This window comes from Arvicola amphibius, chromosome 7 (genome assembly GCF_903992535.2).
Source record: "Arvicola amphibius chromosome 7, mArvAmp1.2, whole genome shotgun sequence".
In the NCBI taxonomy this organism is placed as follows: domain Eukaryota; kingdom Metazoa; phylum Chordata; class Mammalia; order Rodentia; family Cricetidae; genus Arvicola; species Arvicola amphibius.
The window spans coordinates 35,633,993-35,653,841 of NC_052053.1; the positions used below are offsets into that span (position 1 = coordinate 35,633,993).

Sequence of the window (19,849 nt, forward strand, 5' to 3'; positions counted from 1 at the left end):
CTAGTACTGAACTCAGAAACACTTACTTAGTTTCTTTCAGGGGCCAATGAAAACACCAGAAGGAGTTTCCCAAACCATGGATGATTACAACTGACAATACAGTGTTGCTTTGCACTCAACTTCTAGGCGTCTCATGCAAAATACCCCTGTGAAAACGTTCCCGGAATAGAGGAGGTGCCTAGGGTCAGGGATGAATTGGAAGTGTGTGCACAGTCTACAAAAATATTGTGAGAATTATGCGACAGTTTTGAAGAATGGCGTTCAGCTAGCATCTATGTGTGTTTGTGCCTCTGACAGAAACATGCCTCTTCAGCTCTGAGTCCACAGGCAGATACAGTCATTTCGCTGTGGCAACTTCTAGCAACTCTTCCCACCGCAGCAGGGTATTGTGGGAGAAACAGAAAATGGCCAGAATAAGTTTGAAAGTTGGACTTCCAGTTCTTCGTGCTGTGCTGAAATGATTACAGCACAGAGCTCCTCATCTTGGGCCATGCCCTGTGCTCATTAGTGTTCTCACCGTACAGCTACAGTTTTTAAAAGTGCACGTCCTCTTGGTTTATTTGAAAGATTTTTTTTTTTAAACTGGCAGCTTGCCTTGCTCTGCCTTCCCACATACTCTCCAATATAGTAGGCAGGGAAAACTCCTATTTCCTGCTTTATCTGAGAATATTACCATTTTCAAAAATGGCCTTTTAATCATTCACGAATCTCTCCTTCAGTGTTACATAGTTTCATCTTCACCAAAACATAGAGCTACTGTTTTCTCTCTATTTTCCATCAGAAAATGAGTATGATCACCTGTGGAAGCATAAATGCTTGACACAAAAAGCTGTTCACAAGAAATGGGAGGAAGGAATAAGGAAAATAGACTTTAGAAATTTGTGCAAAACAGTGAATGGATTTTTTTAACATATCTGAGATGTTAGTTTGCAAAGCTAGGCATTCGGAGTTTTGATATACAGAATTTGGGATTTTTTAAAAAGTAGGCTTGCTGAGACTCACACCATCGCAGCCACAGCAAGGGGACCAAGAGTGTAAAAATAAAACGAGAAACTGATTTGCTACTAAGACTAACCCAGAGTTAGCAGCTTACTGTGTCTCTTCATAAGTACCAATACTCCGCCACTTTGGACTCAACTCTTATTGAAAAAAATAACGTTTCCCTCCTGTTTGTCACGAGAACTGCCACCAGAAGAAAAGCCCTTCCTTTGCTTCCCATAGGTGCCTCTGCTTTTCACAGCTTGCAGTAATGCTTAAAGTAAATAAGTTATGGTGCAGCCAGCACCGTTGGGTTCATTCCATTGCCTGAACAAAGCTATTGTTTGGAGGTTTACAACAAGCCTTTTCTGTTTCCCTTGAAAGGCTCCTCCTTGTTCCTAGGCTTGGCATGCTTATTAGAGTAAGCCTTTCTATAATTTTCAAATGCTAAAGATAATTTTCCCCCACAGAAGAAATGAAGGATGATTATGATGTTCTGGGGCCAGAAGCCACGATCCAGACCACGATTAACAACGGTACAGGTGAGTCACATGTACGTAGCAATGTCATGTTTGTTCGGTGCCACGATTCCCTGGACCTGATCAAACACGAGCCCGTCATTTGCACCTCCCCTGTTAGCAAGCAGTTAGACTTCACAGATCTGGGTTTGTTTCAGATTTGAACTTACCGCATCTTTTACTTTATTAAGTAAATTGGTCTTCCATTCTTACACCCTAATTTGCCTCTGAAGCTCGGGAAAGTTGAACTGTGTGAATGGATTCATGTGCAGCATGAGTTTATGGATTTCTACTTGCAAATTTTGCTTTAAAACTCATTTTAAATTATAATCCAATATGCTTGTATTGGCTACCACTTCCTACCTGTCATAGAAAATCTAAATGACATGATATACTATAGATTACAAAGCATTTTCCCAGAGCCAAATTTCCTTGAAGATTCCTTTAAAAAGTTAATCATGTAATTTCTCTCAGATTCTCTCTTCACCTTTAAATCTCTGCGTCTGCTAGAGGTACCAAACAATATTTCTCAGACAGACTTTTAAACAAGAATAAACCATTTCACTCCTTTTTAATAAAACAGATGAATAGCCAATAGGAGACAGTGAGTGATGTTTTATTTGGCTCTGCTTCTGTGGAAGAAGAGAGGTTACGGGCCACTGTGATAGTCCAGGCTGTCCCCCAAACTCTAGAGGCCATCTCTCCTCACAGCACAAAGTGACTCTATATTCATGTTGCAAGCAATCTTCCATACCACCAGTACAAATATTAGCACAGCTTCCAGTACGAATTCATCTCCTAAAACAAAACAACAAAAATCACATAACTGCTTTTCTTTAACTTTCCAATCTAAAAAAATGTGCAGGTTTATGTGGCTTCAGAAGTATAAATAATTGTCTGACCGTAGTGGTGCATGCCTTTAATCCCAGCACAAGGGAGGCAGAGGCAGGAGGATCTCTGTGAGGTCAAGGCCAGCCTGGTCTACAGAGCTAAGGCTGTTACACAGAGAAACCCTATCTCAAAAAACAAAACAAAACAAAAAGTGTACATAACTAAGATGATATTTACATTTCCCTTAACTAGATATGTATCTATACACTCTCATTTTAATGACTTAAGAGGCGCTAGTTCGCTATCTTGGGTGCAAAGTAAGAGAAATAATTTTGTAAAAATCTCTTGTTTCTGTTGATTTGAATAGTGTCAAATTGAGTATGAAACTGAAAGTGTACAACGTGTGGTTCTAGAAAAATCATAGAATCGTGCACTGGTAACTTCTGATTTCTAGACGCAGCTTCAGCAATACCTAGATTACGAACTTGGGCAAATCAATTATTCTCTTTGGAACTCAGTTTCCATGTCTGTAAAGTACATTTGTTGAACATAGTTGATTGCTCAGAATAGTTCTAGTTTTAATATTATATATTGCTGGAATACTGTTGCCTTATAAAAATAAAAACAAAACCAAATAGTTTCATATAAAATGTAATAGTAATATACCATGAATTAAGGACTCTCAAAAAAAATTTCCAGTTTTTCAGTTCCAAAGTGGCTTCAGGTTCCTTTAAAGAAAATTGTTAAGTGTCAGCTTCCAGCATTAATAAAAGCTGATTTCATTTCCTCAGTGAGCACTGGAAGGCAACAAGGTAACAATTTAGTAGCCATTGTAAATACCTGACTCCAAAGTGAGGTTAACAAAAATTGTTCCAATCCAGGAGGCTTACAAATCAATCCTGAACACCCTTTCAACAGACTTTAAGATCCCTTCTCTCCTAATACTTTCTGTTCCTTGGTATTATGAATTCAGTCGATACATAAATCAATACATGTTCATTGAGTGTTTTCAATACAGTCCCTGTTTTGTGCATGTGTGGGAGAGGATGGGTCAACAAGACTAAGCCATGGTTATTATTGAATTTGGGAGATAAGCCTAATTCACATGAAAAATAGTGAAAAGTAAGGGAAAATATGTAATAAATATGCAAAAATGGTAAGAGCCATAACTATTTGGATTACAGAAATAGAAGAGATCCTGCAAAGTGGGAATTTGTATAGGTTTTATGAAGGAAGTTGAATCCGAACGAAGTACATTTTCAGTAGTCAGGAAGGAAGGAGAAGTGGGATATCTAAAGAGAAAAAAAATAGTATCTAGTCAGAGGATAGTGGGTAGGAAAAATCAAAGAGAATTTATGGGAAATAAAGTTGGATTGTAAATTGAAGGCAGTATCAAAATACAATATATTAGAGAATAAAAGAAAATATCGGAAGAAAGAAGTTGGGTCATGTTCTACCACCATGATGTCTCTGGGGAAAGTCAGACTCCAGAGACCTATAAATCATTGCTGTTATATGACCATAAGTACTTTTAAAAAAGAAAAGGAAGAAAGAAGAGAAAAAGAAAAGTTTGTCATAGGTGATGAAGTGGGGAGATTTTCAACAAGACTTCCTAATAACTGAATGGCATAGGACAAGTAGCTCCAAGATGAGGGGTGTGTGTGTGTGTGTGTGTGTGTGTGTGTGTGTGTGTGTGTGTGTGTGTGTGTGTGTGTCTAGAGCATAGTGATTCTTTCTACTTCTGGATCCACAGGTCTGCTCATCTTTGAGAAGTTCTTGAACCAGCCTTCAGATAGTATTTTCATATAAAAGTTATGCATGCATATAAGTGTATGTGGAGTGTGTGTGTATGGGGTGAGGGAACGTGGAGAGTATGTCTTCTAATTTTTAATTGAAGCCCAAGGGCTAGAGGAGACAAGAGACTCATGGAAGTATAGTCAGATAGTATTTAACATGCTAGAACTGTAATATTTATATTGAAGGGCACGTATCTATTGAAGGAAGTAGAGAACTGAGAATGGGCCTCTTGGTAGGTAGAAAGAAAAATAAAATTCACTGGAAGAAATAAGATTATAGGGAGAGGTCGGGCGGTGGTGGCACACGCCTTTAATCCCAGCACTCAGGAGGCAGAGACAGGCGGATCTTTGTGAGTTCAAGGCCAGCCTGGTCTACAAGAGCTAGTTCCAGGACAGGCTCCAGAGCTACAGAGAAACCCTGTCTCAAAAAAAAAAAAAAAAAAGATTATAAGAAAAATTCTTGAAGCAAAGAAAGGTTTTATAAAGGTGAAAATGGTCAACTCAATTAAAAGCTTCAAATAACTGAATTGCTGAGCAAGCACATTGGACTTGGTGATTAGAAATTTACTGGTACTTCTCAGTTTATGGCTTGGTCCTCTGAGAGAATAAATGAGTTTTTTTTTCCTTCCCAGCCCTAAGTTTAGTACATTTTAAAACTGGCATATTTTTTTGAGTATGAATTGAAATAATGCACCTTTTCTGTTGGATTTTTTTTCTCTTCTTTTTCTTTTTTCTTTTTTTCTTTTGGAGTCAGGGTTTCTAGACCAAGCTGGCCTCAGAGTCAAAAGGATGGTCTTGAACTTCTCATCCTCCTGACTCTACCGCCCAAGCGCTGGGATACACCATGCCTAGGGTTCCTCTTCCTCCTCTGGGTACCATGCATGCTAGGCCGACACTCTACCAACAGAAATTATATCCCCAGGCCCTGAAAGTTCCCCTTAAAGCACCAATTTCTTCTCTCCTCTGGAGTCCTGGTCTACAGAGAAGTTCCAGGACAGCCAGGGCTACACAGAAAAACCCTGTATCAAAAAAACAAAACAAAAAAGAAGAAAGAAAGACTGAAATAAAGAGAGAAAGAAAGAGAGAGAGAGAGAGAGAGAGAGGGAGGGAGGGAGGGAGGGAAGGAAGGAAGGAAGGAAGGAAGGAAGGAAGGAAGGAAAAAGAAATAAGTAATAAAATGAGATGAGGGTATTTTTTTCTCATTAACTTTTTGAAAACAAAAATCTATTTTTTTTTTTTTTTTTGGTTTTTCGAGACAGGGTTTCTCTGTGGCTTTGAAGCCTGTCCTGGAACTAGCTCTTGTAGACCAGGCTGGTCTCGAACTCACAGAGATCCGCCTGCCTCTGCCTCCCGAGTGCTGGGATTAAAGGCGTGCGCCAACACCGCCCGGCAAAAATCTATTTTTGAAGTGTGTATGTGATATGCATGTATTCATTAGTACTCATGCATGCACAGAGGCAGGTATGCACAAATGTACATATTCATATTCACACACAGATCCATATTAGTGTGGTTTGATCTCCACCCTAATTTTTGGACAATGTGTCTCACTGAACCTAAAGCTCATTGATCTAGCTAGACTGTCTGGACAATGAGTTTCAGGTCTCTACTGGCCTCTGCCCGGTTTCATAACTGACTACCATCAGGATTCATTTTTCCTTCAATCTGAATAACCATCAACAAACTCTCTCTCTCTCTCTCTCTCTCTCTCTCTCTCTCTCTCTCTCTCTCTCATTATTTATCTTAAGCAGACTTCAAACTGAGGCTTGAAGGGACATAAGCTTTAAAGAAATAGAAGATTTAATTTGTGTCCCTAAGGAACATAAAATTTTATAGGGCAATGGGGGAACGTAATAATAATAATAATAATAACAATATTCGCAACAGCTGAGTAATACTCCATTGTGCAAATGTATCCTATTTTGTTTATCCGTTCTTCCTCTGAAGGACATCTCAATTGTTTCCAGTTTTGGCTATTATGTGCAAAGCTGCTGAGAACATAGTTGGGCAGGTGTCCTTGCGGAGTACAAGGTTTCCTTTGGGTATATGCCCAGGAGTATAATAGCTGGGCCTTAATTCCCAATTTTATGAGAAACCAACACATCAGTTTCCAAAGTGATATACAAGTTTGCACCCCCACCCGCAATGGAGGAGTGTTCACATGAGCTGTCAATTGTATTTTTGACCTTAGTCATTCTGGCACACGTAAGAGGAATCTCAAAGTCATTTTGATTTGCATTTCCCTCATGGCCAAGGATGTTGAACATTCCCTAAGTGTTTCTCAACCACTTGAGATTCCTCTGTTGAGAATTCTCTGTTTAGATCTGTATCCCATTTTTTTAAAAAAATTGGATCATTTGGTTTGTAGATAGTCAGTTTCTTGAGCTGTTTATATATTTTGGGTATTAGCCCTCTGTCGGACGTGGGGTTGGTAAATCGACTGATGAGGAGGAGGAAAAGGGGGATTATAGCACTATGTTTCTGATTCTGGTTTTGAGAGACTGAACTGTCTTGAACTTAGTAAAGAACCAAGACTATCCACCCATCCTGTGAGACTAGAGGGGAAAAGGTACAATTTTCCTGGTTTGGTTGTTTGTGTTTTCATTTGAGATGGTCTCGTTAAGTAGCTCTGGCTGTTCTGGAACTCACTGTGTAGACCATGCTAACCTTGAACTCTCAGAGATCGACCTGCCTCTGCCTACCAAGTGTTGGATTAAAAGTGTGTGCACTACCATGCCCGGCAGGGACTACTACCTTTTAAGGAATGGCAGCCTGGAGGAAATGCATTATAGGATGTATGTCATTTTACTTGAACTATATGGACAGTGCCCTAAAACCAGTGCAAAAAAAGTAACTTTAGACGTATAGAGTGAACGTTATAGTTACAGCCAGGTATGGCAGGGAGCATCTCTATTTCTCGCGTTTGGGAGGCAAAGGGATGGTAAGTCTGAAACCAGCCTGTGCTACATAACCAGTTCAAGACATTGTCTCAAACAAACTAACAAAATTCTTCAAAGCCTTTATAAAGCGGAGATTCTGAAGGTAGACACTAAGCTTGTTTTTCTCCATAGTCCCTTCAACAAGCATAGTACTTTCCATAATGCTGGTAGTTAATGAGCAGGCCATTTCCTGAGTTAGGGAATAAATTAATGATGAATGAGCTGGTAAAACAGGGAACAGTGGTTTGGATCAGCAATGTGAATTAAGAAGTAGATTGACCTAGCCTCTTTGTTCTGGGTGTCAAGACAGATGCAAGCAGGAAGGGTTCTGCGGGAAAAGCCTGTGAGGGATGGGATATTACCAAGGGCTGACACAGTTTCATTTAATCTGAAGAAGTGGAACACATGTAGGAGGATGTCATTAAGCATGAGGGGCGGGAAACAAGTAGTATGTGAAATAGGAAAGCAAAATGAACCGTGAATGAAGTTCCTTTTTGGTCTCGTATTTTATTTTAAGCATAAGACCTATTTTCTTAACTGTACACTCAGAATATCTAGTCAAACAATGGCTCATAATAATCCATCTTTACAAGATGCTTTGGAGAGTTATAATTTACTGAGTGCATTGGAAACTTGATTAAAAATAAGAAATTCCAAAATTAGGAAAATACAGTCCTATTAAATAGAAAGGTTAGGAATCGCTAGGTGAGAATCTGAAGAACTTTTCCTTCTGTCCAGTGACCTGGTTTGCTTTCTGTTGCTCTTATAAATACCACAACCAAAGGCAACTAGGGGAAAAATGTTTATTTGGTGTACAATTATATTTTATATATTTATTATATTTTTATACATTATTTTACATATTTATTATAGTCCATCATTGAGGATAGCCAAGGCAGGAAGTTGAAGCAGAAACCAAGAGAGGAATACTGTTGATTGACTTGTTATCAGGCACGTGCTCAACTTCCTTTTTTATATAGCCCAGACTCTCTTGCTTGGGGATGGTGCTGCCCATGGTGGACTGGGCCGTCCTACATGAATTAACAATGAAGAAAATGCTCCACAAACATACTCACAGGTCAGTTTGATGGAGGCAATCCTTCAACTGAGGCTCCTTCTTCCGATGTGTGTCAAAGGTGGCATGGCAGTCAGTAACTCAATCATTGTCACCATAGAAATAAAGAAAGAAAGAGAGGTGGTGGGATGGAGAGAGAAAGAGAGGCAGAACAAGGAAAGGATTGAAAACATAGGATTCGTAAAAGTAAGGACACTTTCTGTGAATAAGTAAATTTAAATTTACAAAAGAAATGTACAGACATAAAAAGAAGGAATAATTTAATATCACATGCCAGTGAAGTGGGTATTTTAATTGGCTTTTCTTATATTAATTTTATAATGCAATAATGTGGCATTTAGAAATATTCATGTCCTTGTGATCTTTTCAGCATGTAGGTCCTTTTAAAATGCTATTAAATCAGGCATGATAAACAAAACCTACCAAGATGAAGTCTTTCTTTTTCATGTTGAATCACTGTGATGTAGTAGAAAGGACAATGGGTTAGGATTCAAGATATGTGGCTTCTGCATCCAGCTCTTCTAGAAACTACATTTTGAAACTCTGTGTGAATTATTAACCTCACTACACCTTGGTGGAGTCAGCTTGTTAATGAGAAAACTGGGCTAGAAAATTTGGGCCCTCCTCCCCTCACCCTTTCTCCTCATGAAATTGCCTTGGGAAACATAAATTCCCAAACTGAAAGCTCTACTGGGGGTGCAAATGGGAGCCCCATAAAATCCTTGCCCTCTCCTGCCCTACATAGGGCATGCGTGCATCCTAAGCCATGCACCACGCCCTGCAATTAGGCAGGCCTCTCTCTGCTTTTTATTTAATCTTTTGTCATAAATTACCTTTATTAATAAAATGAAATTAGTAGGTTTTTTTGATTATTCAAGACAGGGTTTCTGTATGTAACAGCCCTAGCTGTTCTGGAACTTGCTTTATAGACCAGTCTGGTCTCGAACTCAGAGATCTGCCTGCCTCTGTCTCCCAAGTGCCAGGATTAAAGGTATGTGCCACCACCGTCTGGTGAATTTTCAGTTCTTAATACATCAATTCAGAAAGTAAGCGACGTATATAAATTTTTAAAATCAAGATAAACAGAAGATGACATACTCCCCCCAAAGAAAGTGCAAGTATTGTTCTCCTAAGGGCCTTCTGTTCTGAAGTTCTCTCTGTAATGACAGTGCCTCCTAACCTGTCCTGACTTTGACTTTCATTCTTGGTCATTTTAACAACTTTGAACAAGGTACCCTATGGTTTCATTTTCCCCATGCGACCCATGTCTGATGTTATCTCACAACATGCAAGCAGCAGACTATGAGCTAAGTACTAAGGAATCAGATCAGGGATTTATACCCCTAAAATAACAGCTCAGTCCATATGTACAACACAGTTGTCCCCATAGCAAATGGACCCTCAGTAATGATCCAGACCTACACTGGAGATTTCATCTGAGCAGACAATACGGCAATTATGACTGGGTGAGGCAAGGCCTACGAGCAATAGACTCCATGCAGCACAATTTCTGTCACCCTTGTAGAAGAAACTGATACCCTTAAAGCAAAAACAACTTTGTGCTTTCTTCTTCATGGTCTAGTAGCCTCAATAGCCTCTGATTTCTCTTACATGGGATTTGGATGAGAGGCTGGAAATTTGATAACTTCTTCACAAGGGTGGAGGCTGTACAAGTTTGATCATGAGATATCTCCCAGAATGAGCAGAGGATGTGGATGATGTTTTAGCAGCCATGCAGGAACACAGAGTTCAGGCAGTACTTAAGCCCCCAACAAGGAAGACGCTTGCTGCTGCGCTGCGGCGAAGCATGTCGTTTCCTTCTAGTCTATGCCACGTTTTTCAAGGTTGGAGGGTTTTTGTCATTCAGTCAGATATCTGTCATCGAAATCGTCAGTTTTACATTTCTCAGTAAATTTCATACTTTAAAAAAAAATCAGTGACAAAAGAAAATTAGGGAAAGCAGAAAGGGCACTGGGCAGGATGAAAGGGAGTTGTCAGGCAGAGGCCGTCATCCGTGGGCACCCGGAGGAGCATCTTCACTTCCTAGCCCGTGAATGCTGAGGTTTCATTAGCTTTGTCTGTGATTAGGCAGCTACCTCCACTCACAGCAAGAGTTCCACAAGAAATAATGAATGCTCCTAGCTTTTTGCATGCCTCCTTCATTCATTCAACTGATATTTAATAAACACCGTTTTCCTTGCAATGCTACCTGTGGTTTCCAGGCACCTCCAAAATATTTTTTTTCTTAATCATTGAGTGTGGTTCTCCCTTCAGAAGTCTGTGTTATTTTGACTTTTGAATAGAAAAATAATACAGATTAAACTCTCTAGACTTATTTAGGGACTAGATAACCAATTGATTATGGCAATTAATTAATTCAAAGTATGGATTGCTGTGACTTTCAGGATATCTAAGACAGTACAGGCTGGCTCATTTCACAGGTGAGAAAATTAAGAACCAAACGCAAAACAAGTAGTCCCAATGGGGAGTCCCAGGTTCTGAGTTTGGTCTGATCTTTCAATGATCCAGCACGATCTGTGTGCCAGACTTCCCAATAAGTACTGGTAACAAATAGTCGGTACGCATATTAGCTCACCTATGTGGACGAGAAACATTCAATGTGCTGAGAAATGCTCACTGATTCATATCTGCAGAGCAAATCCAGCCAGCAAAGGAGAAGGGTGTGGGGGTGAGGTGGCCAGGAGGTTATCTGATGGGGAGTAATTCCTTGATGTCACTCAACATGATGTGTGGACTACATGAGGCAGACAAGTGAGTCCTTCTAGTAAGGGTTCTTAAGCTAGACAGGATTTCCTCCAAGGCCTGCGAAAACACAGCTTGCTGATTCTGGAGTGAGCCCTGAGAACTTGCATTTCCAATAAGTTCCCAGGTATATTGATGCAGATATGCAAACATATTTTGAAGTACTAGAGTGTACAGAGCAAACACTGCCTTTCAACTTTCTATGAAAAGAAAATGAGAACCTCTGAGCAAAATCGCCTCCCTAAAATACAGCAACACTTGTTTCCAGACTGTTAGATTCCATGATTAGGGGAAGGATGAACACATATGGCTTAACTGGGGAATTAAAAGTCAATACAATACATCGCTTCGTGCTGCTGTACGGCCAAGTCGTTCAAAGGTTACTGTAAGTCTCTGGCTCATGATATTCACAATGCTCTCATACAAAATCAAACTTTAAAATTAAACTGCATCCCTGACTGGGCTACTTCCTGCTGTGGAGGGAAATATTTGATCTTGCAGACTGCTACAAATTCCCACCTCCTATTCATTCTTCACCTCTTTCTTCTAAACCTTTCAGCGTGGATCTCTCCCTGGTGTTTGAACATGCTCCCCCAGAGAAGGCCATATAAGAGCAGGGGTGGATAGACCACCAAGACGCCTCATTCTCAGCCAGAGAGAAAACTTCTCTGCTGCTCTTGACAACCCTTCCCTGGCTTTATACATGCCTCTGTACCAGTCGGAGGCTTTGAGAAGCTGCTGCGTGGCTCTACTGTGAGGAAAAGATCTTCCCCCTCCCTCCCAGTTCTCAGATATTTGGTGCCAATATATGTAGGCTGACATTTATTTATCAGTCAGCTTTATAGAAAGTAGCCTTGGGAATTCATATACCTCTGCATGTGCTTCCTCAAGCTAAAAAATTCAATGTAAAATGAAATATAGCTTTCTATTTCATCTTATCATCCACTAGTACTGAAGGAATTGTTTTTTTACATTCGTGAAGAAGATAGTTCCATACATGACAGCAGCTTCTGACCCATTTGCTTTGACATAGCAATGTGAATGAAAGCTGGATTTTTCAAAAGAATCATTTATTTTGACGTTTGCCAGAATGGTTTAACAATAGTATTCAAATATATTTATTCAGTTTTTAATGAAAATTGAAACCATGCCAGATAGTAAACCGGTGGTGATGGAGTAGCTGCCTTCTTGTTCTAAATACAGAAAATAAATAGCAAAAGAAAATAGAAGGAAAAAAAGAATAAGTATCAGGGTAGCGTTATGAACTCAACTACGTGTAAAAAACACCTTTAATGTCATTGAGAACATGTTCTAAGCAGCTCAATTATAGGAACTGACTGATTCGTGAACCAGTCAATTTTTTTTCTTCCACTCAGATTTCTGTTAACACTGCTTGTTTCGAGGCAATCATTTTAAAAGTCAGTTTAGATCAACATTCATTATCTACCTTAAAAAAATCAATATTTTCCCAAGACAATAATAAAGGTGTTTATGAAAGTATCATTAATAAGCATGAGTAGTAAGAGTAAGCAACATATTTAAAAGAGAAGAATTTGCTGGCTTGAAGGGATCTAGAAATTTATCTACCAATATTAAAATACATATAGCCATGAGGAAACATTTTTAATTAACATTCTCTTTTTGGATGGAGAAAAGTTTAACTAACCTTAGGGAAGGTTGAGATATTTGCACGACATTAGGGTAAATTTTAGGACTAAATGCAAAATCCCTGGAGAAGATATGGGAAGAAATTACTTGAGGTTTCTTGTGAATTTTTTGTTATGGTTTGATGATAAATACCATGCAAATATCCTCTGTCAGTGTGCTTTGGCAGCGCTTCTGAGGAGGCCAGGGAATGAGGAGGATTATAGAAAGAACAAAAAATGAGGTCGATTTTATACTAGAAAAATACTGGGGAGAATTCTGTAACTTCGTAGCAAGTTCTCCACCTCATTCTTGTGTCCGTTACGCAGTGTCATAAAGATCTTTGGAGAAACAAAAAACACAAACTTCCCAACACAATCCAAATCTCATTCTTGCCAACAGGAGTAACCAAATGCACCCTCGTCACTTGTTCCAGTGCTGTGGGAGTGCGGTTTTGGTTTTCAGAGACTAGAGGACTCCACAGTTTAAAGTAGAAACAAAGGTCTCTGGAGTGACTTAATGTCAGGCGAGGGGACAGTACAGACACTAGAAGATGTATCATGGTCTCAGAACAAGCAGCTGGGTACAGAGCTGCAGAATGCCCCCATCTTGTCTGTTTTCTCTGTGCTTCCTTCTCCTTTGTCAGGAATGACTTGTCGTTTCCCAAGTGGAAGACATCACATCCTTCATTCTGCATCTTACAGCTGTAGTCCCTTGGCGGGGGAAGCCTTGATGCTCATGTTTATAATAAGATCGTAAAACCATAGGGAAGGGATCCATGGGCTTTAATTTTTCCTCTTGGCCTCTTCTGGAAAAAAAAATCGACGATTAGCCTTGTTCCCAGGGCAAATAAGCCACTGGGAGAACAGGAGTGGAACCCCACTGTAACATCAGCTTGCTTGGGTACTGTAAGGCTTGGTGGTGTGGAAAGGACAAGCCGTGTCTTGGCAAAGGAGAATTGCAATAAAAGCCAAGGAGAAAGTTACACCGTTTTTCGTAGTGGATATGCTGGCTCATTTAAATCAGATGAGAGGTGATCAATAGCAGATCCACGTCGCATAAATGAGGGAAAGTCCTGATGACGTCAGTGGATTTAAATGGTGAAATGACGTTTTCTTCATAAAATCCTTTTTGGGTGTTCACTGAAGCCATGTCTAAATCCTGTGAGCATTTATGAAACCTTTGGAACTCTGTGTCACATTACCTAAAGTTGAGCAAAGTTCCAAATCCCAATTCAACTATTAGGTATCTTGTTTTATGTTTTGTTTTGGTTTTAATGCCAAGAATAGTGTGGAAGGCACAGTGTTTTCCACCTTCATTCTGGAAATTTTTCTTGAGAAATTACTCATTCCTTGGCAAGATACTCGGTGTTCAGGATCCATAGATGACCAAAGATAATCCTCAGAGAGAACATGTGACTTGAAGTCCTTTTGTCCCCACCTTGCTTCAATGTAGAAATCTAGCATGACAAAATTTGATCTAGCAATCAAATTCCCTCTCCAAACACCAGAAGTGTATCTAGATGTAGTTTAGTTTGCCTATCCAGAAATATCAGAATTTTTCTCCCTTTTAAGCCCAAAGACTATTAATGCAAATCCAATTGAATTTGCATTTGATTACATTTCTGATGGAAACATTCATATGCAAATGAAAATTCATGCAAAGATAGCCAGATAATTCAAATAGTTGCTGAAATATCAAGATAAAATTAGGATATTAAATGTACATCCATCCACGTTTCCTGGGTTACACTAAGGTCATCAAGCGGGCCAATAGTCTGAAAAACCTCAGATAAATTTTATTTTAAATATTCAAGTATGTATGGGTTCAGATGGAGCCGTGACATTTCTTTAAATTGTCATGGTATGGAAAAAGATGTCAGGTGTGGATAAAGTTAGTCACAGTGTTTAAAAACATTCACTTTAGCTGGGTGATGGTGGTACATACCTTCAATCCCAGCATTCATGAGACAGAAGCAGGTGATCTCTAAGTTCAAAGACAGCCTGCCTTGTCTATAGAATGAGTTCCAGGACAGCCAGGGCTACACAGAGAAACCTGTCATGAAAAACCAAAATCAACCAACCAACCAAAAAAACCATTCACTTAAAATTTTGCTCCATTGTCTTATCTTATCAATAAAAGCAAAAAGTAATTCTTGGGAACACTATTTTAATGAGGCAAAACTGGACAAATAGTTCCCTAAGGAGTCAAGTTCAGTGACATTACCATTATCCCCACTGTCATTGTCCTTTGAAAGCACCTATGGCCTTAGGAACGGAGCAGTAGAGCAATGATCTTAACCGATGGCTATTAAATCCAGCTAAGAGCAGATATAAGCAAAAGTTCAAAGTAAACGTATTCAGCTCCTGCCTCACATTCCAAATTCGTCTTTATGGGGAAGACACGCCTTAGGATCAGACAGCTGTTCTGAAACAGCATAAGTTGAAGTGACAAAAGAAAAACCTTGAGGTCACAGCATGAAAAATTGTTTCCACCTAGTCTGATGGTCACAAAATAAAATTCTTCTGATTTTTCTTCTGCTTGATCCTATGTTTACCCATGATTTCAACACTTTTTAGAGTTCTAGTGTTTCCTGCTTTGGTAAATATTACAAAGCATTTATCAAATTGGAAATCCTAAAGCTTAAGAAGACACTTTAGCCTCTCACGTGGGCAAGCTGGATCATTCCCCAAATCTTAGAGAACTTACTTTGTAAAGGCCACATTTTTTTCTTTTTTTATTAAGATTTTTTAAAATACCATCTTTTCTCATTTTACATAACTATCCCCATTCCCACTCCCTCCCCTCCTACCCCTTCCTCCATCTCTCCCCACCCTACCTCTACATCCCCTCCTCAGAGAGGGTAAGGCTTCCCATGGAGAGACAACAAAGTCTGATACATCACTTCAGTGCTGATCAAGGCCCTCCCCCCTATATTTAGGCTGAGTAAGGTATCCCTCCAAAGACAATGTGCTCCAAGATGCCAGTTCAAGCACTAGGGATAAATCCTGGTCCTACTGTCAGTGGCCCCACAGCCTGTCCAAGCCTCACAGCTGTCCCCCACACTTAGTGGGCCTAGCTTGGTCCTATTCTGGTTCCCCCACTATCAGTCCAGAGTCAGTGAGCTCTCACTAGCTCAGGTCAGCTGTTTCTGTGGGTATTACCATCATGGTCTTGACCCCTTTGTATAGTGGTGTTTCAACTGTATTTTAATAAATAAAGCTTGCCTGAAGATTTGAAAGTAAAAGAGCCCCACTGGTTGGCCTTATAGACTAGGTAATGGTAGCACACACCTTTAATCCCAGTAGCCACAATGACATACACCTTTAATCCCAGTAACCACTCTAGTTGTCATAGAAACCAGGCAGTGCACACCTTTAATCCCAGTGGTGTACACCTTTAATCCCAGCCTTAGAGAGTATTATAAAACAGTAGGAGACAGCTCTCAGACACAGTTTCATTCTGAGTTTCCTGGACACAGGATCACCATTTTTGGACTGAGGTTGGGGTAAGAGCCCGTGGCTGGCTGCTTTGTTTTTTGGATCTTCAGGTTGAACTTCAATATCTGTCCCTGAGTTTTTATTAACCATGCTTCACCTTTGCTCAGATTCTCACTCCTCCCTCTCTTCGACTGGACTTTGGGAGCTCAGCCCAGTGCTTAGCTGTGAATCTCTGTATCTGCTTCTGTCAGTTGCTGGATGAAGATGACAATTAAGGTGGTCATCAATCTGATTACAGGGAAGGCCAGTTTAGGCATCCTTTCCACTGTTCCTAAGAGTCTTAGCTGGAGTCATCCTTGTGGATTCCTGGGACTTTCCCTAGTGCCATGCTTCTCGCTAGCCCTTTAGTGGCTCCCTCCATCAAGATTTCTTTCCTTTCTCTCTCTCTCTCTGTCCGTCCCCTTTCTTCTCATTCCCTCATGCTTTCTTTCTCTCCTTCCCTTCCCCTTCCACCCTCCAATGTCCCTGCTCCCCATACTCCCAATTTTTTCAGGAGATCTTATCTGTTTCCCCTCTACTTCCTTAATCTTCATTTCTTGAGTGACTTTGGACAGGAGCCCCCACCCCACCCCACCCTACCCTAAGTCAAGTCTTTGAACAGAACCTGCTCTTCTTTCTCTCCAATTCCTGTCATATTATAACCAAAGTCATCATTACAAAGTACTAGTGTCATCATTCCTTGCAACTCTCCTCCTTGCTTGATATCTGTCAACAGCTTCTTCTTGCTCCTAGAATAAAAATGAAAGTCCTTAGTAGGAATACTGTCCCCTGCATGGTCCCATTTCTGCTGCCTCTGCTCCCCAATATCCTATAGCTTTCGTTTTACACTGCACTCCAAGTTAGATACTGAGATGGCCGTGCTCCTTCTTGTCACCTCTGCTCACGTTGCTGCTCCATCTTAAAGAGTAACTCAGTCTCAAGCTTCCTCCATGAAAGATTTCCCAAATTTTTAAAACCATTGCATTGAATTCCTGTGTTACTTTTGTTCAGGCCAGCACACAACCTTCGGTCTTAATACCCAGTCATGTTTGAGCAATATGTTTATGTTTATTTTGAGGATGATGTCATTGTGTGTGTGGCGGGGGGTGGGGGGGGCTTCCAGAAGGACAAGGTTATCTCTGGTCTTTGCTTAGCAAAATGAGACTTTTTTGTCAAGGTTTCAATCAATACATGTTGAATGAATAGAAGGTTCCATTTTCTAGTCTTCTTATCTAAAATCTACAAGTTTATAATAATGTGAACAGAAAAAAAAGAAGGAAGGAAGGAAAGAAATGACTAACTTGCTTGAACATTATCATATCACACTTGCCAAGGAGGCTTTGTACAGCAAACACCGTAATGTTCCTTGCAGCAGAGGAAGTATGGTGGAAGATGCAGGGGAATCAGAGGGAACTGCTTTCAAATCATGGTATCAGAAGTCCGCTATTGTGCTAGCAAAGCACTTTTCCCTCAGCTGTAAAGAATAGGGGGCATCTCCTCTTCCAGCTCTACCTTATGCATAATTTCTTATTATGGGATGTGTAAGCCACAACTGATTTCAGTGATACATCTAGAGAGTTTCAAGTATATGATGCCTTGTGGCACAAATCACTGAAGTTGGCTCACAACTATTATTTATTTCATAAAAATAAAGTCATGGCTTAAGCTAACGTCACATAGACATCATGCTGCAGTTTTATCAGTGTGATGCCATTACTTTTTATTTTATTTCTATCAGCTGTGAGCTTAATGTTATGTCCACCAACTGTACAAAGATTAGTATCACAGTGAGAACGCATTGTCCTGCGACTTCTCTCTAGCAAGGTCACACTGCTGTATTTGTAAGGGTGCCTGTCCTTTCTCAACCATCTCAGAATATGTACACATGACTATCATATGTAAAGAAGAACATGATAAAAACTTATATTCACTAGCAGATGGATCTGTGGATAGGGACATGAAATGTAGTATACCTTAAGAAAATTAAATTTCCTTTTCGTGTGTGTGTGTGTGTGTGTGTGTGTGTGTGTATAAAAGCACTTTATTGAAGGGCTTTGGGGAAGGTCTGGAGAGGTCCACACTGTATGAGGAGGTATGCTGACCTCCTCAGTGTAGACTTTCGAAGTTTCCCTGTCATGAAGAGCTACATTTACTTGTCTAAAGACAAAAGGAAGTTTCATATAGACCACCAAAGTACCTGCAAGCTTGTGTTATGCCACTTTTAGGGATTTTAGTTCCACTTTTAAAGACACTTAATAAATGCATTTTAAGTTGTCTTTTGTTTGTACATGAATTATACAAGTGAACATTCCCAGAACTACTTAGCCAAAGTAAACCCTTTTGCATGTATCATAAAAAAAATAAGTGTTTAATCAGTGTTTGGTCATCTTCCCTCCTGACAAACAAAGGAGAGACTTAAGTCTTACTAGTAACAAGCCAACCGCTATTGCTAGCAATGGTGAAGAGCCCTTGGTCTCCTAGGAAAAAAGGCCTTGAAAGACGTTTCTCTTCTGCTTATGATTTCAGTGAAGAACGCAAATTGTACAGCAGACTTTGAGGAGTACTTTGCCAAAAGAAAACTGGAGGAACGCGATGGTCATGCCGTCAGCATTGAAGAGTACCTTCAGCGGAGCGACACGGCCATTATTTACCCAGAAGCCCCTGAGGAGCTGTCTCGCCTTGGCACGCCAGAGGCCAATGGGCAAGAAGAAAATGGTGAGGGCTGTAATTCATTTTTAGCCACGATACTGACCTCTGCAGCTGTTACAATTACAAATGCACTACATGCCTGGGTGTTTACCTTAAAATTTGAAGAACAGCTGCAGAGGCATGGAATTTCACGAGCAAAGATTAGAACTGTAATTTTCGGGTATTGTGAAATTTTTTTTGTCAGCAAATTCGTGTCATTTGTACATCCAATACAGAATAAGAACAATTACAGCCCATTTCTAAGAGATAAAAATATCTAAATTTATTCCTATCTTTCAGAGATATTTTACTTTTGAGGAAAAAAAAAGTTTAAGATCACCGACCCCCACCTTTTGTTCTCTGACACCTGAAAATCTCCTTCCCTCCTGTGAATTCCTGTGTAACAGGAGTCTAGGGTTCAGAGGAACTGTCAGTCACCCAAAGGGAATTTCTTCATTTATCAGCTGTTTAAGTCCCCCCTCCCCACAAATAAGCTCAAGTAATTAATTAATTTTCGAGCGCAGTGTGAGCTGATTCGGACAAGCCTGCCCTGGGTGTGCAAGGGGGTCTGGTTGTGAGGAGGCCGGGCGCAATGATGGCGCTCTGCTGGAGCAGATTGCAGTGATTCCTGTCATAGCAGCCCGGGCAGCCAGCCCATTAGCTGCCATTGATTTACTGACCTTTTGGCCCGCTCCTCTCCCTCTCGCCTCTCGGCTACAGACCTGCCACCTGGAACTCCAGATGCTTTTGCCCAACTGCTGACCTGCCCCTACTGCGACCGCGGCTACAAGCGCTTGACGTCGCTGAAGGAACACATCAAGTACCGCCACGAGAAGAATGAAGAGAACTTTTCCTGCCCTCTTTGTAGCTACACGTTCGCCTACCGCACCCAGCTCGAGCGGCATATGGTGACGCACAAGCCAGGGACAGATCAGGTGGGGGTTGGTTCTAAGTGATTTCCTTCTATAATAACCCCTTAGAGAAACGATATTGCTTTGATTGGCAATCATTATTAATTTTTCATGGCATTTTGAAGATGCAGATCTTTTAATGGTAATAGCTTTAATTGAGGTCTAAATGATTTTTTGATGGTCTCTTCTAATATGATTTAATAGTCTTATGTTCACGATCGAATGAG

General features: G+C 40.3%; 1 protein-coding gene across 2 annotated transcripts in view; it reads left to right on the forward strand.

Annotated features, from left to right (window-relative positions):
- The window catches only part of Zeb2 (zinc finger E-box binding homeobox 2), a 127,522-nt gene that overhangs the window by 92,909 nt on the left and 14,764 nt on the right, over window positions 1-19,849 (forward strand). For both annotated transcript variants that reach the window (XM_038336311.1, XM_038336313.1), the window contains exons 4-6: window positions 1,449-1,520; window positions 18,550-18,738; window positions 19,432-19,646. In XM_038336311.1, coding sequence (XP_038192239.1) covers window positions 1,449-1,520; window positions 18,550-18,738; window positions 19,432-19,646 — 476 coding nt within the window. The remainder of the gene's footprint in view (window positions 1-1,448; window positions 1,521-18,549; window positions 18,739-19,431; window positions 19,647-19,849) is intronic.